General features: G+C 40.6%; 1 protein-coding gene and 1 non-coding gene across 6 annotated transcripts in view; one reads left to right on the plus strand and one right to left on the minus strand.

The window, feature by feature from the left end:
• KMT2A (lysine methyltransferase 2A) overlaps positions 1-26,766 on the minus strand; it is an 80,342-nt gene that overhangs the window by 27,601 nt on the left and 25,975 nt on the right. For 2 of the 5 annotated variants that reach the window (XM_070473511.1, XM_070473510.1), the window contains 17 exons: positions 24,261-24,330; positions 18,725-21,378; positions 17,250-17,427; positions 16,154-16,388; positions 14,406-14,470; positions 13,402-13,779; positions 12,996-13,069; positions 11,888-12,019; positions 10,666-10,779; positions 7,304-7,450; positions 6,840-6,935; positions 6,513-6,633; positions 4,862-4,975; positions 4,249-4,433; positions 1,730-1,903; positions 940-1,050; positions 567-640 (listed from right to left, as the gene is read on the minus strand). In XM_070473511.1, the coding sequence (XP_070329612.1) occupies positions 567-640; positions 940-1,050; positions 1,730-1,903; positions 4,249-4,433; positions 4,862-4,975; positions 6,513-6,633; positions 6,840-6,935; positions 7,304-7,450; positions 10,666-10,779; positions 11,888-12,019; positions 12,996-13,069; positions 13,402-13,779; positions 14,406-14,470; positions 16,154-16,388; positions 17,250-17,427; positions 18,725-21,378; positions 24,261-24,330 (4,922 nt within the window). Of the gene's footprint in view, positions 1-566; positions 641-939; positions 1,051-1,729; positions 1,904-4,248; positions 4,434-4,852; positions 4,976-6,512; positions 6,634-6,839; positions 6,936-7,303; positions 7,451-10,665; positions 10,780-11,887; positions 12,020-12,995; positions 13,070-13,401; positions 13,780-14,405; positions 14,471-16,153; positions 16,389-17,249; positions 17,428-18,724; positions 21,379-24,260; positions 24,331-26,766 lie in introns of all 5 variants that reach the window. The other 3 variants (XM_020886686.2, XM_070473508.1, XM_070473509.1) reach the window with 2 other exon arrangements.
• On the plus strand, positions 5,704-5,838 carry LOC139037249 (small nucleolar RNA SNORA70). The gene has a single exon (XR_011490080.1). It is a non-coding gene; the product is annotated as a small nucleolar RNA SNORA70 (small nucleolar RNA).

The raw sequence follows: 26,766 nt of genomic DNA on the forward strand, positions 1-26,766 counted from the left end.
TGAACTCCTACAAGATACCCAAAACTGAACAAAACAGTTAAATTCTTGCTATCATCAGGGCTTGAGCCTGTGCAGTATATAAGAACAAATCACAGAATTTGAAAACCGCCTACACAGGACTTTATTATTTTTAAAAACAAAATCCTGATGTATTGTGACTCTTAGTTAAACTTCTAGAAACAAATGATAACCCTGAAAATCAAAAGGATTTACTAGAATAAACAGAAGTTTAAGGTTAAATATGGAGAATCAGAAACTGTTGAGAGCATCATTTGAAGTAAATGAAATAGAACATAGTTATAATTAGCCCAATTACTAGGATATATATAGTACATGTGCTGTACATATGCCACAAGTTCCCTAAAACATAACAAATACATAAAGAAGAAAAAGGCAACAGATTACAATAAACAGTCAATGTTGTCTCTAAACCAGCAATAAAAAGGAATTTAACTGATTAATCTTCAAAAATAAAACTGAGTCTAAAATAAAACCTACATCTAAAAAGATAAGAAAACTCAGATTTCTGATGAGGAGAAAAAAAAGTAATAACTGAATTTACTCACTTGCTTGATACTTTATTTGGCTCCCAAAACCTGGACTTTTTGACACTGAACCATGGAAAAACACGTTCCATTTGCTAACAGAGAAATAAACAAAATGTAAGCATGTGACCACTCATTTGGAAAGCACATAAAAATTAACAACTTCACACCAGCTTCTTTGTCAATATAAGGATGATTTCAGGCCACATCAAGAGAAAGTCCATCCTCTCTGGGACCTCACTAATCTCCTCCCCAAAAATCAGAGGAACTAATTAAACCAAGATAATTTATACACATGGCAAAGCAAAACACAGACAAGAACAAGTCTGTTCTGTTCCTGGGGTAACAACTCACAGATTAAGTATCAAAGACATGAACTATTAATATCATTCACCCGAATAAAGAAGGACTTGACCATGCTGTTGGCTTTCTTAATCTCTGGCTGCCCTCCATCTGAATTAATGGCTGCTTGAATGATCTTCACGATATCGTCACTGAACTCCAACTGTATACAAAAACAAAGTATTAATTATTCATAGAATAGTGTGCTCTCAAAATAATTTCTTTTTCCTTCCTAACTCATCCAGCAAAGACATCCAACAGAAAACGGACACCCTAATTTAATATGGTATCATTTCTCTTTAGTGGAGGCCTCTGGGATTTAGTTCATAGTTAACTTGCAGCAATCAGGAGATGCCAGACTAATAAGGCAAGAATGCAAATAAGTTAGCTGTATAATGCTACGTTATCCACACTGGGCCATGATTTTTCACTTAGACTGAAATGAATAAACAAATGAACGGTGGATATGAGACAACAGATCATTTCCTACTCATTCTTCAAACCATAAAATTAAAAGACTTCTATCTTCAAATAAACATCCAATGTAAAAAGACACATTATTCAGGTGTATCTCACAAGAGGCAAACCCACTAACTTCACATCAGCGTTTCTGCATAAACAGTTTTAATATAAAAATAACCTTAAAAGAACTCAGATGAAAGACGATACCCTCTCTATCATAACCCGTCTTCCAAAATACAGAACTAAAACAACACACATATTTTTTATTTTTTAATGCTAATAAATCATCTTTCAGTGCTAACATCCAGCTTCATCCCTAGAAAGACTCAAGGAAGCTAAACTGGCACTGGAAATTTGGGTAGTTTGCTGTATAGACATACCACAGATGTGTAGTTCCCTTGGTCCATTTTCCTCTTGACTCCTTCCAGATCTAAAGGCTGTTGATCTTCCTGTTTGCTGACCTCAGTGAGCACTGGTGGATCAGGTCCTTCTGGGGAACTGCGGGAAGGTATACTCTCCTCTGTCTCAGGATTTAAGTCCGGAGGTTTGGCAGCCTGTTGTCAGGAAATAAAAGTTTATTCTATCTAACACTGAAAATGAGATATACCCATAGAAATTCTATTTAAAAAATTAATAGAGACTGGAAAAGCAAAGACATCACTTTGCTGACAAAGGTTCATATAGTCAAAGCTATGGTTTTTCCAGTATTCATGTACAGATCTGAGAGTTGAACCATAAAGAAGGCTGAGTGCTAAAGAACTCGTGCTTTTGACTTGTGGTGCTGGCTAAGACTCTTGAGAGTCCCTTGGACAGCAAGGAGATCCAACCAGTCAATCCTAAAGGAATCAACCCTGAATATTCATTGGAAGGACTGATACTGAAGCTCGAATACTTTGGCCACCTGATGTGAAGAGTCATCGGAAAAGACCCTGAGGCTGGGAAAGATTGAAACAGGCAAAAGGAGAAGGGGGCAGCAGAGGGCAAGATGGTTGGATGGCATCCCTGACTCAATGGACATGAATTTGAGCAAAGTCCAGGAGACAGTGAAGGACAGAGAAGCCTGGCGAGCTGTAGTCCATGGGGTAGCAAAGAGTTGGACACGATTTAGCAACTGAACACCAACTGGATGATGCATATTATAAAAACCCAAAGAATTTGAAAATAATCAGAGATTTCTCAAACAGCAGAAAAGGAAAGTTAAAATGAGCCAGCTATCTAATAGCTTGGCTAGGTTAACTCAGGAGCTTTGCTTGGTAACTCCCAACCTAGTATGAAGAAACAGAAACTGTCTAATTCCTTTTGAGTAAGACAGCAGCTAATTTTCCTATTTAAAAAATAGACTTTATTAAAAGATAAAGCAGGACTTCCCTGGTGGCTTGGTGGTGAAGAATCCACCTGCCAATGCAGGAGACACGGGTTCAGTCCCTGGACTGGGAAGATCCTACACGCCACGGAGCAACTAAGCCTATGCACCCCAACTATTGAGCCTATGTTCTAGAACAGAGAGCCACGACTGAGCCCATGTGCTGCAGCTACTGAAACCTGCATGTCTAGAGCCTGTACTCCACCATAAGAGAAGTCACTTCAACGAGAAGCGTGTGACCCGCAACTGGAGAGCAGCCCGTTTGCTACAAACACAGAAAAGCCCATGAAGCAATACAGACCCAGCAGGGCCAACAACAAATAAATACATAAAATTATTTTTAAAAAAGAGAGAGCAGCGGCTTAGCTCTGAGTTAAAAGTTAGCTATGCGGTTCTTCCAACATTATACCTGTGTTCCCAATGATGAATTTATGTATAGTTCATGACTTGAATGGACAAAACATACTGATTTTCAAATTGTGTCCTGAGGAGTCCCAGAACTGTCTTAGAGCCGAAAGGCCTCTGGCCCCACTACCACCCTTGTAGATCAAGCCACCACCCTGCTCCCTCTTACCTAAAGCACTATACCTGCCTCCCAACTATGGCTCCCACCTCTAGGCTCAGTCCTCGCCAATCTTCCGTCTCACTCAAGTCATTGTTACAGGGTTTTTTTTTCCTCCCCTAAAAAGCAACCTAGACAGCATATTAAAAAGCAGAGACATTACTTTGCCAATAAAGATCCATCTAGTCAAAGCTATGGTTTTTCCAGTAGTCATGTACAGATGTGAGAGATGGACTATAAAGAAAACTGAGCGCCAAGGAAATGATGCTTTTGAACTGTGGTGTTGGAGAAGACTCTTGAGAGTCCCTTGGACTGCAAGGAGATCCAACCAGTCCATCCTAAAGGAGATCAGTCCTGGCTGTTCATTGGAAGGACTGATGTTGAAGCTGAAACTCCAATACTTTGGCCACCTGATGTGAAGAACTGACTCATCTGAAAAGACCCTGATGCTGGGCAAGATTGAAGGCAGGAGGAGAAGGGGCGACAGAGGATGAGATGGTTGGATGACATCACCGACTCAATGGACATGAGTTTGAGTAAACTCCGGGAATTGGTGATGGACAGGGAGGCGTGGCGTGCTGCAGTCCATGGTGTCACAAAGAGTCAGTCACGACTGAGCGACTGAATTAAACTGAAAAAGTAACTCTCATCAGGTTACTCTTTTGAGTGAAGTCCTTCACTGATTCCCCATAGCCTTCATAATACAAAGTTCAAATTTCGTATTACAACAGCAAGACCTCTGAAAGAGACATGGCCCCTTCCTTCTTTGTACCCCAGAGAAGCGTTTTACTCTGTGTTAAAGTTTTTCTCACTGGCCTAAGGCCAAAACAAGGAACTCTACAAATCTAAATGAAGAATGAAGCAAAAGAAAACAAATTGAGAAGCACACAGACACAAAAACCAACACACTCCACGACTAGGTAAAAACGACCAAAGAACAAGCTCTCAGGATATAGAACGATACCTGGACCTACCTGTCGGTAGCGTAGCAGGTGGCTGGTGGTCCGAGAGTTCAACAAGGCTGTCAGTACTTGCTTCAGCGAGATCTGGAGCTCTTTCTCAAGGGCCAGCCGCCACTCCGCAGGGTGCCGCTCTGTGCAGTTCACACACGTGTAGGCCACACTCTCTGGCAGATTAGACAGAATCTCATACATCTCATCTGGGGAGACAAAAACCTACAGTGACAAGGTGCTCTCAGAGTGGAAAAGGGGGAAAAGAGGAAGTTATCCCACTGAACTTAACATTGGGCTGTATGTAGGAACGTTATTAAGTCTCTCACACCCCCTAAGAACACATACGTATTAATCTCCAAAGGGACAGTATTACCACTAATTCAGGATTCAGCTATTGGAGAGCCAACAGGTTATGGTATCCACAAAAGACAACATTTAATTATTTTAAAGAATATGTTCAAGGTAAATGAGCACAATGTAATACAATGATCTTATTTTAGAGACAAAAAATAAATTTAAAAAGACTTCAAGTAACAGCACGACTGTAATGTTATATTTATAGTACTTTGGGGCTACTAGTGCAGTGTACCAAGAAAGAAGGAAATTGTAATAAAAAGACTCCAACCTTCTGTACCTGAAAGATTCTCACATTTGGAATGGACCCATCGATCACATTTCCCACATTGCATCATCTTACTCTCATAGTCATCATCATCATAACACTTATCACAGAGAGGGCAGAAGTTTCCTGAAAGCAAAGCAAAGTTCTCAGCAGTGCTGTGGTTCACACACCAATGCCTCTAACACCCTCAACTCACATACGACCAACCTGATCTAAAATGTGAGCCACGACAGTCTGCTTCTGAAACTACTTACAAATGCCAGTCTTCATCTACCATGAAATGTTCACACATCTGTAAAGTGTCAAGATTATTCTGAGCTCACATAATATTCCACTAGTTCTCTTCTTTAGACCCATTTTTAAAGGTCAAAAGGTAGCTTTTATAGATAACAGAAAAATAAAGGAAGACAGAGCTTTCTCTCTTAAACATTCCAAAGAAATGTTTAAATTTTTTTTAAAAAGAGAAGGTAATGGGAGTAAAAAACACAGTTAATTTACACTTCTCCCTTATTCCTAGTGCTTTTACATTAGAGTTTAGAGCAGTGCTTCCTAAAATTCAGAAAAGTATACAACCTTCATCAGTTTGTTTTATCTGTGTATCATCTATTATTTTTTACTTAATATACAATATTGATTTGCTTAATTTAAGTAACTTCAAAAGTGAACTTTATATCATTATTATCCTAAGTCAGTTTAATGTATTGGCTATTATCTTTTTCAAGCACAACTGTTAAAATCCTGGACTCAGTACCACCTAAAATCATTTCTGAAACAATGAAATGTATATTTACCCCACTTTGGGAAGTAATGCTTTAGAGCATCTCTCTGTGGTGAGTTACTATAAACAATCCCCTTTGCAGCCAATTAAGCAGACTGTGCTCTTCCCCCCACGGGGGCCCCGTGTACAAGGGCTGCACACAGCAGCCTCCATAGGAGTGTAGGCAGCCTGTCACCTGTACAGGTTGCCCCAAAGGATCTTAGAGACAGCCCTTTCCAGTGGACATTCATGACTAGCATGTTGTCCCCAGTCCATGCTCCATGCTCCAGTATCCGGAGCCTCTGGAGAGCCCCAAGGCACAGTGCCCAGGGTCCACATCGGCCAATTATAATGTCCATCTGCCCCAAGCTGCAGAATAAGGAGCCTGTGATTGAGGCCCTCTGCAGGGCCAAGTTCAAGTTCCCTGCCTGCCAGAGAGCCACATCTCTAAGAAGCAGGGATTTATTAAGTATAACAGGGATGAATTTGAAAGCATGGTTTCAAATGTTTTTCTGTTTCTCGACTGAACGGCTCTTCTTCCTCAAAAGCAGCTTATCACAGACGGCTGTGGGGGGGTCAAATACATCCCTAATTGTGGCCCCTTGGATAAATGGCGGGTCTTGCAAGTATGACAGCCTTGGCGGTGTCCCATCCTTACTCATGCCCACCAGTAAATTCAAATTTCCTGTCCAAAAAAAGTCCCCTTAATTCATGCCCTGAAAGTTAAGAAAACCTTTCTAGTTGCTACAATTCCGTGTGTAAAGAAAAGAGCAAGACCAGGAACTCAGGAAATGTGTCTAAATGGTATCCTTGACAAGAATGGTCTTTCCACTGCAATGCCCACTTCACCTCCCAAACACTAAGACCAACCTCTAAAAGCTGACAAAGCGAGCTTTTCTGAGTTACCTTTAGCAAAGAGTTTGGCACAATCATGGCACAGTGAGAAATCGTGAGACCACTGTGCATCCCACCCTTTGCCGGGAGTCGTGGATCCACAGCTCTTGCAGCGAACACACTTGGTACAGATCTGGAAGAGATGCAAAGTCAATAGGAACTTCTTATTTTTAATATCTCTTCTCTTTAAGAAGATCTTGAAGAAATCCATTTCCAGAGTTGATTTCTCGACTAGAACGGCTCTTCTCCCCTCAAGCAGGATGGTCCTCTTACAACTTGTGCAAGCCCAGCAGCCCAGCCCCAAGACAATTCTTGAAAGTTCACATTGTGTATACTCACCCAAACCTTCTTTTTCTTTGTGGGTTTGGTGGGGTAATTTGGTCCCAGGCACTCAGGGTGATAGCTGTTTCGGCACTTGTTACACTCCAGCAGCTGCTGTAGGGAAATAAGACAGCAAAACGGTGGATGTCATCTCACCTCCACTTAGTACCCATTTCATACTTCTCAGGTAAATCCAGCACATCACTGTAACAGTTTAAATTTCCTCATAAATTACTCTCAAGGCATAGGGATTTATTTCCTGCCAAAGGTACTCAGTGATAAACATTTTGACAAAGCAGGTTTGAGGATTTTATCAAATACCACATTTTCTTCTATATTGATGGCAACTGATTACACTGGGTTAAATAGTCAAACCAGACTAAGCCAACAGAGAAAAAATATAGATACAAAATTCTAAATTAAAAGGCAGAAATGAAGACAGAGAGTAATACGCTAAGTGATTCCATCACCAAGCTTTGTACCTTTGTAGCCTGATGCTGCCTCCCACAAACATGACAGAACTTGCAGCGGCGACAACACCAGTTTTCCAGCTGGTCCTCCAGAGGGCGCTCGTTCTCCTCCAAACAAAACTTGTGGAAGGGCTCACAACAGACTTGGCAATACACAAACTAGGGTAAGACAGCAGTATAGAGGTTATCAAATACCATGCAGAAAAATCAACCAAATCCTATCTGCTTATTTTGACCTTTAGAAGTTCAGCAATATATACTTTTTATTCAATATGTTCACTAAGCAATGATTACATTGAAAAAAAGGAGAATAGTGGGAACTGCAGGAGCTTCAGAGGACTAAAGTAGTAATAATAAAATTATAAAATAACTAAGCAGGGACTTCCCCGGCAGTCCAGTGGCTAAGACTTCGCACTTGCAAGGCAAGGGGCCCAGGTTCCATCCTTGGTCAGGGAACTAGATCCCCCATGCCACAACTAAGAGTTCATGTGCCACAACTAAAAACTCCTGCATGCTGCAACTAAGACCCAGGGCAGCTAAATGAATAAATATGTACAAATAAAATAAAATAATTAAATAGATATATAATCTAAAGATTTAATAGACTGTGCTAAGTACCATAAAAGAAGTTATCAATAAAGCACTAAGGCAATGTAAAAGAGTGTGGTACGGGGAAATAGGGAGGGTTTTAAGGATTTTCTACAACCTACTAAACAACTGTAAGTTCTGATTTGTCCTTCCCATCTCTTATTTTAGAAACATGTTACTCTCATTCTGAAACAGGGATTTTCAAAAATTCAAATGAGGGTGACTCATAATTTTCTTTTGCCATAAAAGATTTAGTGGGTCAAAACTATAAAGTCTACTTAGATAACTATAATACACCAATGTTAATTTCCTTATTTGTATAATTATACTGTGATTATATAAAAGGATGTCCTTGGAAATACACCGTGTAACATTTAGAGGTTTATAAAAGCGCATATGTCTGCAACTTGCCCTCAAATTTAAGAAAAAATGTCTACATGTAAAATATATATATTTTATTTCTTATTCTGTAAAATACACATACAAAGAGAAAAGGATAAGGTAAATTAAAAATAGTTTGGAGAATCCAGGTACAGGATATATGGAAATACTTTGTACCACTCTTGCAGCTTTTCTGTAAATCCGAAATCATGTCAATAGAAAAGGTTTCAATGGTGGGAGAGTTCACCAATCACTGATTGTGCTTTAGGAGTGCAGTGCGAGCAGTGGGCTGTTCATTTGCTAATTCAGTTTTTAGGAATCCTGCGGGACTGCTTTGCACAGCTATACAATTTAAATTTGAGCAATTATACTCTGCGGAAAAAAAAGCAACCTGTTTTAACACAGAAGCTGAAGTACTGGTATTACGAAAGTAAGTTAGTCCTGTGGGGAGCATGTGTGTGCATGTAAAGCCTTGAACTGAGTAGGAAAAGAGATACAGTAGATGCCTGGCACTTACAGATTGAATAGTCTTAGTTTCAATGCTATCTAAAGCAACCTCAGCACTTAGAACAATATGTTTTTTGTAACAGGCACTAAGAAAATATTTCCTTAAAGAATGAATTGGTGTTATTCAGTCACTGAGTTGTGTCTGACTGTTCTGCGACCCCATGGACTGTAGCCTGCCAGGATCCTCTGTCCATAGGGTTTACCAAGTAAGAATACGGGAGGCAGGTTGCCATTTCCTTCTCCAGGGGATCTTCCCGGACCAGGGATTAAAACTGCATCTCTTGCATTGGCAGCCAGATTCTTTACCACTGAGCCACCAGAGAAACAAAGAATGAATGTGCTGTGCTGTGTCACTCAGTCACGTCTGACTCTTTGCAGTCCCATGGATTAGAGCCTGCCAGGCTCCTCTGTCCATTCGGATGCTCCAGCCAAGAATACTAGAATGAGTTGCCATGCCCTTCTTCAGGAGATATTCCCAACCCAGGGATCGAACCCAGGTCTCCTGTATTGCAGGCAGATTCTTTACCATCTGAGCCACCAGGGAAGCCCAAAGAATGAATACCAGGCAATAATTTGTAATTTTGCTAATGCATAATTTAAAATAGCAAATGGGCAGGGCTGAATCTCTTAGCCAGTGATTGTTCAACATCTGGATTACAACTTGGCTTTAGGTTTTATGACCTCAGAATACATATGAGATAATAAGCTAAGGAGGTATTCAGGAACAGAAATACATGAATGAAAATATTACTCTTTCCTATTGAGAACTGTGCTATCTTTTTCTCCTTTATTGTACAGGTAGCAAATACTCACTGCGAAAACAGTCAAACAAATAAAGAAAATAACAAAAGTCACCAATAATCTGACTACATGCTTAAGATTCTGGTGTAATTCGTTCAGAATTCTTCCTATGTATATATTTCAAAAATATTTTTCCAAACCAAAATCGGATTGTGCTTTACATACTATTTTGTGACCTGCTCTTTTAACTCAGTGGTGTGTCATGGACATCTTTCCATGTCACTATGAACCTGTATCATCTTAAGGACGTCGTATCTGCCTCTATGTGCATGTCTTATGATTATTTTAACCAAGTTGCAGCCCCTTACTGATAACTTCTGGAGTTGTCTCCAGTTTTTTATTATCATAAATACTGAAAAAAGCTCTTGTTTATCATATGTATATACAAATATGTATACATACAGAAACACATATATACATACATATACATGTTTGCCGGGTTACCTAATTGTATCTTCAAGATAAAAGCCTGGAATGCAACTGCTGGGTTAGAGGGTATACCCATTTTAAAGATAAATACATATTCCCAAACAATCTTCGCAAAAGATTTTAACTACATTTTCAGAAACAGGAAGTCTCCATTTACACTTGATCCTTTTTACCATGTTTTAATTTACAGTGTATGGTAACAGGAAAGTTTGACATTCCCTGCACACCATGTTTTTACTTCTCATTTTGTGAATTATATATTCCTGTCCTTAGACTATTTTTTTAAACCAGGGTGTTATTCTTTTTTCTTATTAACTGCTGAGAGCTCTTTACAGACAAGGTAGTTTTGCTATTCAAAACTATAAAATGACTACCAACAGCAACTTTTTCTAGAAAAGCATTTATCATTTGTTTGGATACCTAGAAGAAAAATCAGAACTCTATTGTAAGAGATAAAATTGTTAAAACTTTTCACACTCAATAACTGCTACTCTAATAAAAAGCAGACTCCTTCCTAAAATTTCTAAAAAACAAAAATATTTCATTTGCTGGTTTAAACAGGGTATAATGCCTGCTATAAACCAATGAAACAGAATATAATGATTTCTTTCACCACAGCAAAATAATCTCTCATACTGTCTGGGGTACCAAGAAGCAGGAGATCTTACCTCTACATGCCCACTACTGGCACAGAGAAAGCAAACTACCCTGGGTGTTATAGGGACAGAGGTCAAGATTCCTAAGCCTCCCATCTCCCACACATTTTCTGCTTCACAATCCTCCTGTGGAGAGAGAGAAAGATCATTTACAAGAGCCATATGACACAACACTGCATTGAAAATAAGGATAAAAAGCATAAAAACAGAGTGACACCAGAATGTCAAGAATATTTCATTTCAATGAGTTCAAAACTGCTGCTTTGAAAATTTTAAATCTCAAACACAATCTCTTGAAAGGCTCACCTGTTAACCACAATGCAAAAATTTATTGGGACTGTATTTCCCTTAGAGTTTGGCTGATTCAAGTGATCATCATGGTTTGATAATTTCTATGTGAAACAATCACTTCCTCAGACACTGTTCTCATTGAAATGCACTTCAGAGCTCAGGATGGGCAGGGCTGTCTCCGTGCCTCTGTCCTCCAGTCAGTTCACAGACTGACCTGGTAACAAGTGACCAGAGCTCTTACACACTTGAGCCCATCTATTAATGGGAGGGCTTCACCCACCCCTACTGCCCACGGCAAGGATTTCTTCTTTTTCAATGCCTTTGGTAACATCATTTTCTTTTACTTGTTTGTTTAACACTACAGTCCCATTTCCTAAACTGTTCTGTTGTTGTTCAGTCCCCGAGCCATGTCTGACTCTTCGTGACCCCATGAGCTGGAGCCCACCAGGCTCCTCTGCCCATGGAATTTCCCCGGCAAGAATACTGGAGTGGGTTGCCACTTCCTTCTCCAGGTAACATCATTTTCTTGATTTAAAGTCCACAACACTTGGACTTCCCCTAGGGGCAGCGTAGTTAAGCATGTGCCTGCCAGTGAAGGGGACATGGGTTCGATCCTTGGTCCAGAAAGATTCCACATGCCACAGAGCAATGAGGCCCATGCCCCACAGATACTGAAGCCTAGACGCTCTAGGGCCCGTGAGTCACAACTAATGAGCCCCTGTGCCACAACCACTGAAGCCTGTGTGCCTAGAGCCTGTGCTCCACAAGAGGAGCCACCACAGTGAGAGGCCAGTGTACCACAGCTAGAGAGAAGCCCCGCTCTCCGCCAACTAGAGAAAGCCTGCCTGCAGCAATAAAGACAGCCAAAAGTAAAAAAAAATTAAAAATAAATTCATAAAGTCCATAATACTCAATACACTCTGTGGTCACTGAACACTTTTACCTTAAAGTCCACTCTGATCCTGTGGACGCCATCTGCTGGAACTTTCTGCTTGGAGCTATTGCCATTGGAGAGAGTGCTAAGGATGTTCAAAGTGCCTGCATTTTCCTGCTTATTGACCGGAGGTGGCTTCTCCTGCAGGGACAGAAGATGGATAAAGGACAAATCCACATCCGGCTTGCCTTCACTCTCACAACAGAAAATAACACAAACAACAAACAGCACTACTAGTTCTGGAAAACATGCTTCCCATTTAAGTATCCTATAGAGACAGAGAAGCAATCTTCAGTTCCTCCCCCTGCCCCACCACTGAGGCATTTTATTGGCACATATGTATTATATCCCTGGAAAAGACATGCCAGGATTTTTGCTCTCATGCATCTTCGTCTTGCTTCCTTGTGGTCCATGATGCCTGCTGAGGCTGTCAGTACAATGAAGCCATGCTGATGAGACAGAAGCAGGTTATTCTGCCACTGTTCTAGATCTTGGGACTTGCACACATCAAATGCAGAGCTCACTGCTCCACATTTGTGTAACCTGCCTATGAGATTCAGGACAATTTTCCCACCTCTGTGCTCATCAGTGATTTCAAATTTGCAACAGGACCACGCTTCATCATCACAGTTAGAAACAGACAATGACTCTGGAGCATGACTTAGTAAGAACTTGGCATCTGCCTCTCTTTTCAGCACTGCCGATGTGCTCCAAAGCACTGGCCTAGACGTGCATGCACACCATCATGGGGGCACTGAAAGAACCAGAAGATTCTTAAAGACCTGTCTCCACATAATAAAAATAGTGGACACAGAGAAGGGTGACTGTTATAGACAAATACTGCTAAAGGATGTTGAGGGGGGAAAAAAATTATACTAAGCAGCCTGTAATGTACACATAAGCATGTGGGGTTACAAAGAAGGGGAAAACAACTGGGGGAAAAAGGGAGCTAAAGCTTAAACCTGAAGTCTGCTAATTTTAAGAAACTCCACTGCCATCTACATAGAAGCAAAAATGCAGTATCACTCAATCCTATAATTGTTCAGGACTGGACCACCTTCCTACAGAACAGAACCCATGCTTGAGAAAACAGCAGAGAAAACAAATCTCTCCTCACCTTTTCTTTTGGCTTTTGTTTTACAGGAATACTTGGGCGAGGAGCCACTTTTTTCTGCTTGCTTTGCTCTGGACCTAAAGAATTCAGAATAAATTGCAGTCAGATGCCACTCAACACTCAGCTAATGCTAAACAGCAGTGATGACTCTGGGACTGATGGCCCTGTGAGGAAGAGGGCATCAGAAAAAAACAAAAAGCTATTTAAACTCTAGGCTTTAAATAGGAAATTAACACAGTATCTCCGACTTAACTGGTTTTCACTTCTATTCTTTATTATTATATAACAGTTAGAAAGAGCTAATAATCTTCCTGTACCAAAGACTTAAAAACAAACATTCCAGGTTTCCAGATGCTGTTTGCGACTCCAGGGCCCTGTGCTGGCTGCTCCATCTGCCGTCCTCACTCACCTGACTCTGGAGGTGGAGGTGGCTTTTTCTTGGGCTCACTGGGAGTGGTCTTGGGAACTTCTTTTCTTGGTGGTGCTGCGCTGGGGGGTTGTGGGGGGATGGCTGGTGCTGGCTGGGAGACCTGCTTGCTGGACTTCCTGGAAGTGGGCGTGGCCACATGCTTGGCCTCAGGTCCTGGGGTGGCGGTGTTCCCTTCCTCACTCTTGTCCTCCACGGGTTTGCGGGGAGGAGGGTCACTGTTGCTTTTCTTAGGGGCAGGATCCTCTCTTGCCGATGGGGTAGATTTCTGACTAGAGTCCACCGAGTTCTTCACAACGCTGCTCTCTTTGCTCTCCTTCTTTTCACTGGTCTTAGATTTCTTCTCTTTCTTTTTCACAGCTGGAGAAGGGGTGCAGAAAGCAAGATTTTTTAACGCGAGAAAATTCTATTAAAAATATAAGTAAAAGGACTTCCCTGGCAGGGGGCCTGGGTTTGATCCCTAAGATTCCACATACCACAACTAAGCCCACACGCTGCAACTAGGGAAGTCCTCATGACACAGGCTCTAGAATTCTCTAGCTCAAGTGCCACAATGAAGGCTCAGCATTAGTTAAATAAATAATGAAGATATAAATAAATAAATAAAATATAAATATAGGAATGTAACAACCTTAGTCTGAGTTTCCTACAGCTAACATTGACCCTGAAAGGCTCAACTTGCCAAGTTGGCAACTCAAATCGGTATACTTTTATCATTTTAAGGAAATGAAACATAATGTAAAAAAAGAAAAAAGAAAAAAGAAACAATATAATTTTATATGACTTCTTAAAAAAATTTTTATTATGGAAATTTTCAAACATATTCCAAGGAATAGTAAAATGAACATTCATGTACCTATCACCCAGCTTCAACAACCATCCTGGGAAAGAGCAGCTCTTGAAAAAAATCTTTACACTACCTAGTAGTGTGTACCAATGACATTAAAGCAGGAAGCATTTTGGAAAAGATCTCTTTATAACACTACCTTTTGCTTGCTTCTGAAGGTAGGCTTTGGAAGGCATCCATTGTAGATTCTGACATTTTCGCATCCTAGAATAACAAGGAATACCATAAGCAAACTTCATTGAGGAGAAGCAACTGAAACAAGTGTCAATTTGAGGGCAAGAATCAGTGAAACTTTATTCAGGGTCATTTTGGGAATTGAAAAAAAGACTGCTCATTATTTAGACTAAATCCAAGTCTCTGAATCTTTTGATCAGCAATTTCACCTTCCTCGAGGATTTAAAAGAGAAATTATCGATTTATTTTTGAAATGGGACTCAAATGCCTTGCTTCCCAGTACTGACTAACACCACACAAAACGATCAGTCATTATTTCTTGTAGTCAAATTAGTTCTGCTTTCTTTCTTTTTTTTTAAATTTCTATTACTGTATTTTATTTGTTCTTTTCATGAAGTCACTCAGTTGTGTCCAACTCTGCAACCCCGTGGACTGTAGCCTACCAGGCTCCTCCGTCCATGGGATTTTCCAGGCAAGAATGCTGGAGTGGGTTGCCATTTCCTTCTCCGAGTTCTGCTTTCTTATGAGATAAATATTCATAGTAATCTGAATATAAAATGGACTGAAACTACCCAACAAGTCCTTTGTCTACCACTATAATGCTACAGGGTCTGTCTTAGGGCTTGGATATATATATTTCAGTCCTCAACTTGATTAAACTCAATTTGAAGTCTAAAATTGAACTGAATCCACTGAAACGCCTATTTTAGTGCAAGTTTATCTTGCTATCGTGTACCTTTTTTGTTGATCTGTGAATTGTCTCACTTCTTTCCACTAGTGGGACCAAGACAAGATTCCTGCTTAGGGCCAGACTAAACCAAAGCCCAGAACTACCTAGTTTGTCCTAGAAACTGTCTCACCTTAAGTAAATAATGCAGCATTTTCCCCAAGTATATTTTATATAAATCATTTATATGTTATTCATTCATTCAGCAAATATTTACGGATAATATCTATTCCCGGTGCCAGGCACCTGATGAGATATTCAGACACCAAAATTTCTGTTTATGCAACCCTCTGGATCCATTTTAAACAAATTATCCTTGAGAGTAGAAAGTGCATTTACAAACTGACTAAAAAAAGAGGGAAAAGGTAGAGTAATCAAAACTTCCAGAAAATTCCCTGGCAGTCCAGTGTTTAGGACTTCCATTCTCACTGCCATGGCCTGGGTTCTGCTCCTGGTCAGCGAACTAAGCTTCTGCAAGCTGTGTGCAGAGTGGGAGAGGCTTCCACAGGCATGAAAACATTCTGAGAGTTAGAGAGCAGAGAGACCTATGTCACCAATATTTCCTGAATGCCATAAAGGTAATTTCAGCTGACCTAACAAATACTATGCCTAAATTTGTCAGCATTTAAGTAGTAACCCTTCAGAACTGCATGGATAAATGGTAGCTCTAGGCACATGTGGCTAAGTTTAAAATTAAATGAAAATTTTAAGTGTTGTTCCTCAGTCACACCAAACACGTTTCAGGTGCTAACCAGCCATGTGGCTAAGGGCTACCTGACTGACCTGAGCAGATACAGAAGGTTCCCAGCACTGCCCCCAAGGTTTTCTTATTTAAGCGCGACCCAAACCTAGCACAAAGTCCAACTGTGCAACTCACTGTGCAACTCAAAGAGACCCAGCACAAGCACACTGGGTGTTGGGATGTGTTTTCCTCTGACAGGCCAGGACAGCGGCCAAGGCCACCCCTCGGGGGGACGCGCACTCACTTGCAGCACTGCTTCTTTATGTTGCGGCCACCGAACTTGGGCTTGTCCAAGCAGTTAGTGCAAACACCACAGTCCTCAGGCACCTGGCAGCCGGGACACTGCCCACACCGCCTGGACCGCCGTCCCTTCTTCACCGGAGGTTCCTGAGGCGCCTTGTTTCTGGTGACAGGCTTAATTGGTTTGATGGGTGGAGCAAGAGGTTCAGCATCTTCTGAGCCAGCGATCGATGACTTGTCTGTTAAAGAAATGCATCATCAGCTCTGAGGGACTATCTGGTGCCTTCCCATGAGCAGAGGGGAGATTCTCACAACCTACTGATGTCAGTATACACATTGAAACCTTTTAACTGGAACACCAGAAATGAAATTCACTATAATAGTCAAATGCAGAACTCAGAGCCTGTTTTAAGTAAGTACTTTAAAGTTTCAAAATGCCTACAACTTGCAGCTTGACAACAGCAGAAATCCAAATACTGAAAACAAAATACAGTGTGACCAAAAGTCAAGAATATGAACTGAAGGCTTCTGAAGACTCTAACCTCTAAATTTCATTTGAGCAGTCACCCAGAGTTTAGGTACAGTATGGTAACCATGAGAATATGTCTCAGGACCTCCAACCACAGAGAGCCTAACTGACCATGGGCCCCAGCTGCGGCACTCTGAAATTCAGGGGTACAGAGGCCACACTCATCACAGGGGCTGCTCTTGGTCTGTGACAAGCATGGCAGCGACACTAAGGCAGGCCCTGCTCCGAGGAGACATGAGACTCCCCTGACAGTCTGTGTTTGCCCAAGGGCTCCCCAACAGCCTTGCCAAGCTGTCTCATACTGCATGGCCTCCAGGAAGATTCTGCCCGGCCTTCCTGCCCGCTCTCCTTTACTATGGTCAGACCTACAGAGCAGGCGGACAGCTCCCCCAGGCCTTCCTAACTCCCTTCCCATATATCAGGCACTTCTTCTAATAAGATCCTTACCTGGTCAATCCTCCCACTGACATCTGGTTCCTGGGGGGCCCATCCTAACATACAATGCTGGGCAGAGCCCACTGCGAACCCGCAGGATGATCAGCACACAAACCCAAGGTCATCCCCAACCTACCATCATTTCCCATGGAAGACAAAATCTTTTCTCGTTCTTCCCATGGTAAGGCACTCAGGGTGGGCATGTCATCAGGAAACACAGCTCGTTTTCGGCCAAGGGCAACAGCAGCTCTTCTGCAAACATGTTTAATCCGGGGTCCTCGCACAGACGTCTCCGAGGAGTCGCTTTCTTGACCCTGAGTAGGAGGCAAGCCCAGAACAAACAATGACAACCATCTGTGGTGAAAATAAAACTGAATGAAGCCAAGGTATAGTTGATTAACTTATAGTCTAGAGTCAACACATACAACTCTAGTTATCCCCAGCTGATATGCCACATCAATATACAGAAATCATTTACTTCTAAATTTGGCAGAAAAGGATTCTAATAAAAAAACCAGAAATCAACTAAGCTTCTATTCCCAATTATACTACTTCTTTAAAATTCCCCTCAAAAAAATTCAAGCTGCCAGTCTGTATTATCAAGGAGTTCAGTCTCATTTAAATACGGCTTATCTAACAACAGACTGTTTCTCTGATCAGCAGAGAAGTAAGGGGAAATAACTTACAAATGGAGGCATAAAAGGCCACAGCTCCAAAGAGAAATGTCTAACATTTTAGAGAGCTACAGCTCCTATCACTAGGAGATTAACTAAAAATATCCAAAATGGTGTCACAAGTCTCATCATATTCCTTCTAGACCTCCCAAATGGCAGAATTACTAACTGTAAATGTGCCACTATGCTGAATTACATTAAAGTCTAATTGGTGGTCATTTTAACCTTGATATGTTAATATAAACATGCAACTACTACATGACAATTTTAATAAACAATCTAAAGATTGGCAGGTTTTCTCATAAAAGGCCAGTGTCTAGCTCACTTTGTAAAAAAATTAAACAGTGCTGCTCTTTACAAAGATCTGTTTGTCATCATCTTAACTAACTGAACTGTACAGCTTTTCTGTACCACAACTTGAGGCTAAGTGCTTCTCATATGAATTCTGCAAACACCTGTTATCTAGTGACCTGTTCTAGTCACTCACTACTCAGGGGAAGAGATATTCCCCCCCCCCCCCCGTTTTCTATAGCAAACAACAGTAAAACAATTAGACTGCAAAAATGTACCTTCAAAATTAAGTGAGATTCCATCACACCAAACCCATTAAGTACAAACAACTTGGCATTCGATGTAATATGGCCCCACGTACCTTTGGGTCTTAGTTCATCACTTGCCTTCATGAAGCAGTCCAGCTATTCCCTGCTTGTGCCATATATTTTATACTTTTCTGTATCTATGCTGTTTCTCCTCTTTTAAAGTTCTCCTCTATCATTTTCTACCTATCAAAATCCTATCTGTTCTTAAAGGACCACTGCAGATGCCACCACCTTTTCCTGATTCCCATAACTGGATATTAACTGAAATGGCCTCAAACCTGCTCCTAGAAGGGGCTCGAGAAACTGTTGATTTTAACGGGCAAGATGGAAAAGAGTACCTGTGCTTTGGGCTGGTCAGTTTGTTTAAGACTCTTACTCTTCTCAATCTTGCAGAGCTGGGCTTTGGCCTTTTTTAGGAGGCTGGCAACCCTCTTGTCAGTCATTGGAAGCTTGTCTGCCTGAGCCAACATGGAGCCTATGGAGGAAGTGGAATGTTTAACAGTGCTAGATGAAGGAGTGGAAAGGCAGAGGGTTTTCTCCTTCTCCAGGGATGGGGCAGTTGGGCCGAGGTCCAAGTTGCTTTTTTCCAGATTTCCTCTCCCTTTCTTTATAAGTATTTTGGTTTTGACAGCTGTCGTATCCCCAAGAGTCACAGAAGCAATATCAGTCCCAGAATCGAGTGATGAAGACTTCTTCCGCCCGGTTGCTTTTTTGGCAGAAGATGAAGCGGCCACATCGTCACCAACAGCCTTCTCTTTGGAAACTCTACCCACAGGATACAAAGCCGAGCTACTCTGAATTTCTGATCCCTTTTTCCTTTTCTCTTTCTTGGACTCCCGCTTATTCTCCTTTTCTCTCTCCCGGTCTCTCTCTCTACTCTTGTCCTTCTCCACGCTCTTGTCAGCATCTCGCTCTTTGGACAGCTCCTCGGGGGCCTTGTCTTTATTTCTCCCTCGTTCAGTCTGGGAGCCTGGGGTGAACCAAGGGAAGAGAGGAGTGGGACTACTGGATGAAAATGGCTCTGCCGGAGCACTAGTCTGCTTCCTTGGTCTCTGGTTTTTCTCTGCAGATTCCCCAGACTGAGTCAGGGAATGAGAAGGAAAAGTAAAAGTTGGGTTTAAGGCACTAGTGGCAAGAGGACCAACAGAAATGCTTAACGAGGAGGAGACAGAAGACGGTGGGGTGAGAGGTGACAGCTCAGAAGTGCTAAGCCTTCCACTTCTTGTCCTCATAGAGTGAGAAGGAGATCTTGGTTCAGATCGAATAGGGCTAAACACCTTTCTTTTTCTTTTCCTGTTAGATACTCCTGAAGAAGATGTTCCAGCAGAAGTTCGATTACTAGGCAAGGTTACAGACTCAAATATCCTAGAGTGAGCCTCACTCGGAGTAAACCTCGGAGCTCTCAGAAGTGGGCTCCTTTTGTGCATATCGAACCTTGTTCCAGAATGGAGAGGTGAAAACAATCGGGCTGAAGAAGCAGGACCAGACGTAGAAAACCCGGACGCGAAGCCGACATCCTCAGGAGTTAGTGGAGGGGGGCGGAAATTATCAAAGATTGGTTTGCGAATAAGACCTTCTTTGGCATACTTTGCTGAGGAAAAGTACTGTGGCTCTGACCTAGAGTGCTTTAGAGAGGTCCACCTAAATGTTGGTTCCCGCAAAATAGATTTTCGCTTCCCTTGCATGGGAGCAGCGGAAGTAGGCAAAAATGGTGATGCTAAGGGGATGGTTGGAGGCATGAGCCAAGGTGTGTGGTCAGAGATACTGGAGGCTGGCTGCAGTGGGGGTGGCGGTGTCAGCAGGGGTGGAGGAGGCGAGGAAGAGGTCTGCTGCTGGGGGGCACTTTGCAGAGTGGATAATTTTTTTGTGGTTCTGGATCCGAAACTTCTCTCCGACACCGAATACCTTCTGCTTCTCCGGTCACTACTGTCATTTTCTGGGGACTGGGAAATAGGCAGTGGTGTATGGACTTCAGGGGTATCGCTCCGCTCTTCAGGAAGGACCTGAATCTCCTCAGAGGCCTGAGAATCTGTGGAGGTATCGACACTGGGGCTACTGGATCGGGAGGAGTCTGAAGACATTTGAGAGGAGTGCTGAGATGCTGCACTTGATTTTTCAGAAGATCCACAGGACGTGGCACTGAATCTACTGTTCGGTGTAGACTCCAGTCGGGCAATTTTAATTGGAGGGTCATAATCTTCATCCTCTATGAACCGCCGAGGGGTTTTGATGATCCGAGAGGAGATGGCACTGACAACAGGCATGATGAACTGTCGGATGTTTTTGACCTGTGTCTTCACCTTTCTTCCTTGCAGCTGAGCTGCTTCTTTCTCGATTTTCTTTTGAGCCCCCTTTTTTGCCCTCTGCAAGAGCTGCTTAGCAATTGTTGCATCTGTCCTTTTAGAAGAAGGAATAATCCTAACCGGCTTAATCCTTCGAGGGCTTTGTCTGACTACTGTCTTATCATCTTTTGTGAGTGGAGGTGTTCCTTCCTTGTCTTTCCGGACCTTCTGGGGCTTTTCCAGTTCAGAGTTAATGAGGAGACCTGAAGGGGTCTTTATCCTTTCTGTTGATGGAGGCCGTCCTCGCCGGCGTACAATTTGTACCCCCTTCCTTCCTATTTGAAGCTTCCCTGTCTTAAACTTTGACTTGAGAGGAGAGAGTTTACCTGCTCTTAATTTTTTAATCTTTGTGGCTTGCTGAAATGTAGCGGAAGGCGTGCGTTTCATTTTCTTCAGGCTATCTTCTTTGTTTCCCTTTGGTAACTCGGAAATGTCCTTTCCATGTGTTATTTTGAGTTTTACTCCAGGGAAGGTGGGAGGTCTTCCTCTCTTCTTTTCTATACTTTTAGAATCTCTCTTCTTGATCTTATCTCCAGATTTGGTCTCTGATTTACTTAGAGGGGAGAACACAGATGGGTCTGAGAGGAGAGCTGAATTTCGGTCAGAGCCACTTCTAGGTCTCCCGCGAGGTTTTCGAGGACTAGTTTTAACTGTGTGTAGAAATTAAACAATGAAGAGCATATATTTAGCTTTGCAGTTTAGGTCTTAACTAAACTGAAGATAATTTAGCAAAAGTTATTCTGTACTGAACTCTATCTGGGTTTAATCAGTCAATAAAACATCTTTATTGTGCTTAGTTTCTTTTCACCAAAAACCTGCCTCAAAGAAATCAAGTAAATAACATTCTACCTAAAAGAACCCTTAACTCCTTTTTTGATAGAAAAACTAAGATAATCAAAGAGGTTTTCAACTGAGCAGTTAATATATACAAAACTAATTTTCCTACATCTTTAGGTGAACAAGGCTTTTTTTCTGAACTTAAAAAAAAAAATCTGTTTTAAAAAAATCTGTACGACCTTTTCCACATTCTAGTCATCAAGAGTAACATTTGAGAACACATTTATAGTAAGTCATCCCATTTTTTTCAACTCAGAATTTTGGCTTTAATAAATATGAAACAGGTTCTCTCCAATCAATAATATACCAACTTCCATAGGCTACAATAATACACCAACTTCTACAGGCTGCTCAGCTTCCTATATTTTCAATCTGCTTTGCCAAAGTAAGTTAAGAAAGTTTCACTGAAAAGAAAAATATTCATTCATGAGACATCAGAAAAAGATCACTGAACTCAGTGGCAGGTGAGCTAATCAGTCAAATGGCATGAGATATCCATTAATCTACTCCCTTATCTATAGGTTCTTGAACCAGTCTTAAATTACAAAAAAGATTTAACCATAATTGATGTCAAGAGCAAACTGACTATTTAAATCAGATTTCTTCTATTCTAAATAAAAAGAATCTGCCAACTTTTAATCAACTCAATTTGCTATGGTATCAAGAGGCTTCAGAAAACCACAGTTTTCTAAAATTCTTTTCTTTTGGGTGGGAGGAGGTGTTGCTCCAAGGCTTGCAGGATCTCAGTTCCCTGACCAGGAATTGAACCCTGGTCCCAGGAGTGAAAGCCCAGAATCCTAACCACTAGGCCACCAGGGAACTCCCTAAAATTCTCTGTATTGTCTGTACTTTCTAAATGTATAAATAAGAGTTGCCTCGCCTGTCACATCACTTCTCTCATGACTTTTCATGTTTTATATGACTCAACATTCTTCTGAGATTAAAACTTCCCCTAACAGGTACCAGAAGAGATTTATGCCATTGTGATGAACATTTTAGACTTTGGAACCGGCTTCCTAACAGAACAGAAGTCAACAAAGCTCTGATTGTTGAGCTTTCTAAATATATATGCTTTCCTCACCAATTAACTTGAGACTCCTCTTAACAGATTAAGGATTCATGTATCTGTTCTCAGTATGTGCTAATCACAACAAAATGGACTATGGGACAGCAGGAAAACTATGCTTCATTCCTTTAAAATAATAAAGTACATATAAATGGGCTTTTTAAATTTAAAAAAAAAAAGACAATATTTGAGATACACTGACAGCCAAGGGAAAAAAACAAGAGGAAGCCATCAAGGGCTGTGAATCAACAAATTAAACCCTACCCAGATGTACATCACAAGATTCCTTATAATCTTGGTAAATCTGAATGTGGCCACTCATAGGCCTTTATTAATTCTGAAAACCTCTTCGATCCATCTTTTACAAGAAACTTTTGGTGGACAAGTAGAAAAAAGCACAACAGAGAAAAGTCCAGCTCTGCTGCTAACTTCCATAACCCACAATATATTCAAAGAACTCACAAATCAGTTAGAACTAACTACTCAGCGTGTCTTTTCCTGGCCTCATTTTGTTATCTATAAGTGAAGGATTAGACTAGACAATCTCTAAAATCACCTTCATTCTGATATGAAGTTTTAAGATTTTATCACATCTTTAAAAAAAAAGATTTTATCACATCCTAAAAGAGACATTGCTGCTCTCTAAATGGCACAGGTACAGGAATACTACTGGTTAAGCTCTTCCAGCTAGAACAGAAATACTATCACCACTTGGGAAAGGAAAAACTGTTAACGTACTGTGCTTGAGTTAGATTACTCTATAGTACATGATGACTCTTGAATGAAATGCAAATGATGACAAACAATCACAAACATCAACGACAAGAACCAAAAGCACAGCTAACATCATATTTAACTAGCCTGTTTATCTACATAAAATCAAAGACAACCATACAAGAAGACAGAATGGCAGCACAAATGGGAAATTTTTATTTATCATAAGATCTATCTCCCTCTTATACAGAACAGAATTCTGCAAGCCATTAGATGTTATTTCCACTGAGGATCATCTCACAGGAAACTGCTGTCAAGTCTAGAATTTCAACACATTCTAGATATTTTCTTGGAGAGAACAATGGCAAATATTGTTAATAAATGGAAACACCCATGTCATTTTTATTTCCTTTCACATAGTTTTTCAAGGATCAGGTAAAACAGTTTCATAGAGTGCCAATATTTTGTTTTTAGTTCTTTGACAAAAGTAGACCAAATTTCATCTGTTTAAAACAACGGTCAAAAAAAAACAAAAAAAAAAACACAACGGTCAAATTATTGGTACTATACATTCAAAATGCATAAATCTGAGGATGCTATCATTAGCAAGTAACCTTCAATTTGCCTACCAAATTTTATAAGCATTCGAGGGAAATCTAGCCCCATGCCACAGGTGGTTCCCATAGAGAAGCATAATTAAGGATAAACCAAAAGTGATCTAACAGAGAGGAGCCCCATAAAGAGGGCTAGTTCATAAGCCATTTCCTACTTAGTGTGAGGGAAAGGGAAGGATTTCTCCAAAAGAAACCTAAGACCACCTTTTACATGCAAAGAAGGCAAGGGGAAGTCACAGTCTCTTAACAAACAAAACTTAAAGGCGTCATGTGTTTAACTCATGTGTTTAACGGGTCATACCTGAAGGAGACCTCGTGGGACTTCGTACTCTGACTTCTTCATCTGAGCCAAAACCTAAGAACTGCTCATCCTACAACAAAGGAAAATTATTTTAAAATCAGGAAAAAAAACCAACCCATAAATCTGAACATATCCCAAAGAAATGCCCAGAGGAGACACAAATGAATTTGGAAAATTTAGCCTCTATATATCAATCATCATCATTCCTATGGATATTATTATAAAATAACTTAATACTGAAATAAATAAACCCAGCCATATGGCTTCAGAGTCCAGAGTGCTAACCATTACACAGCCATATGGCTTCAATACAGACAAACAGGAGCTGTGTAGTAACTGAACATTGATAAGTCACCTTTGGTGTACACAGGGGACAGTCCTAAATTTCAACCTATAGATACAGCCCAAAACAATTAAAGAATGACTTTAACTCAACTAAGCAAATCAGTACAATGGCAGAAATACACAGCCCCAATAAAAAATATTTTCAACAAGTAAAGTTTACAGACACATAAGGAATAACCTACAGTATCATAATCTCGTCTACTAAATATTAAGAGACTGAAATTGCCAAAATCGTCAGTTCCTTAACTCAGGAATTGACATTTAGATGTGATTTCTATACATTTGAGATCCAAAGATTCTCAACATGCATTTTATGGCATCATTTTTAAATGCCCTGTGATAAGAGACTTAATGGTGGGCAGCAGCATTTGTGAAAGGATGGTGAATTGGCCACATAAAGGGTGAAATGCATCCAAGGATAATTGAAGAAAGCCTTTAATTTCAGTTGTATTAGAAAAGGCAAAAGGCAGAAACTTTTCTTTCCCTCTAACTTTTAACCTGCTTTAAAAAAAAAAAAACTAAGGATTTAACCAATTTTGAACAAATTCTCAAGAAACACGGTCCATTTAAACAACCTGATTAATAGACATTCACCAATTCAGAGACTAAGAGTTCTTTCTAGAAAGAGACAAGAAAGAGAATTTCAGATGCCAGAAACAAAATCCACATAAAAGAACAAATTAAGGAATTAAAGACAGATTTTCTTGTACCTCCAACTGATACTGATAGTCCCCAAATTAAATTTGAAGAGTTAAAGCCCCCCCAGTTTTAGAGGGGACCAGTTCAACTCTTGTTTGTGGATACACGACACCACTGTAGAGAAGGAAGGGTTAGTCTGAGGTCTCGATTTCTTTATTTATTGCAGTGTTACAAGGAATAAATGAAATAATTTATGGAAGTTATGTAATTTATGTAAAATCACCCAGAAAACTAAAATGTGGCATCCACACTGCAGTTATTATTATTGATGCGATTTTAGAAATTGAAGCTCTGAAAGGCCAGATGACTTACCCAAGATCATACAGTTAGTTACAAAGAACTTTGTACCATAATGCCTACAGTCTAAAACTAGATTTAGAGGAATCCAATAAATTATCTACACTACAAAATTCAATAAATTTTTTCCGCTACTATTAAAGTAACATGAAGCCCATTTTCAAATCCTTAAAATTTCTGATTTAATTCATTCTTTTCAGACACTTTCTTTATGGAACAACCTGGCAACCTATGCATTTCACAAAGACATCTGGGGATTTCCTAACACTTACCAGGGGACTACATTGCTAAATGCATAAGTTCTATGCTCTGAGAGTGTTGCAACAAGAGAGGTCTAGCAACTATACACACACTAACCAACAGGTAAAGTAACCAAAGCAGAAATAACGAAACATGATTAATCTTTAAAAGAAACATGAGATTCACATTGCTATGTTCCATATTTTAAACTTTCACAATATGTAACTGTACAACTGTAATTCAATCTACTCCAAAACAGAGTACTACAGAGCTGTCAAGCAGTAATTAAACTAACTGCCAATGTTTAAAGTTTCCAAGTACTTTCCAAAATGACAGAAAGCGTTAACTCTTTCTCTGTGGCCTTGTAGTTGGAATAAGAAAAGACTGACTTTACTTCCATCCAAAACTTTCTTTTCACTTGAAATATATTGACAGGTTGACTTCTTGAAGCACACTTAAAAAATAAGCACCCATTGTTTAAACAATCCAGACAGTTTAGTCAAAAACAAAAGCCATCATTGTTATGTTAAAGACTCTGGTCCACTAACTGTGAACTTCCAATTCCATATAAAAGCCCCCCAAGCTGAGAAAGCACTGGGAGAAAAATATCCTGCAAAAAGGTGCTACAAATGAAGTTCTTTCTGCCTCTCCTGTCTCTCCCATAACCCCCTTTAAATTCATCAGTTCCTGGAAGATGCAGTAAACAAGGTAACAGTGCTGGCTTTCCTCAGACTTGCCTAGAAATCAAAAGACCAAGTCCAAACGTCTACAAAAAGATAACAAAGAGGAGCTGCAATTAAATCCATGGTGGCTCAGATGATAAAGAATCTGCCTGCAATGCAGGAGACCAGGGTTCAATCCCTGGGTCGGGAAGATCCCCTAGAGAAGGGAATGGCAACTGACGTCAGTAATTTTGCCCGGAGAA

The sequence above is a fragment of the Odocoileus virginianus genome, chromosome 10, assembly GCF_023699985.2.
Source record: "Odocoileus virginianus isolate 20LAN1187 ecotype Illinois chromosome 10, Ovbor_1.2, whole genome shotgun sequence".
Classification (NCBI taxonomy): Eukaryota; Metazoa; Chordata; class Mammalia; order Artiodactyla; family Cervidae; genus Odocoileus; species Odocoileus virginianus.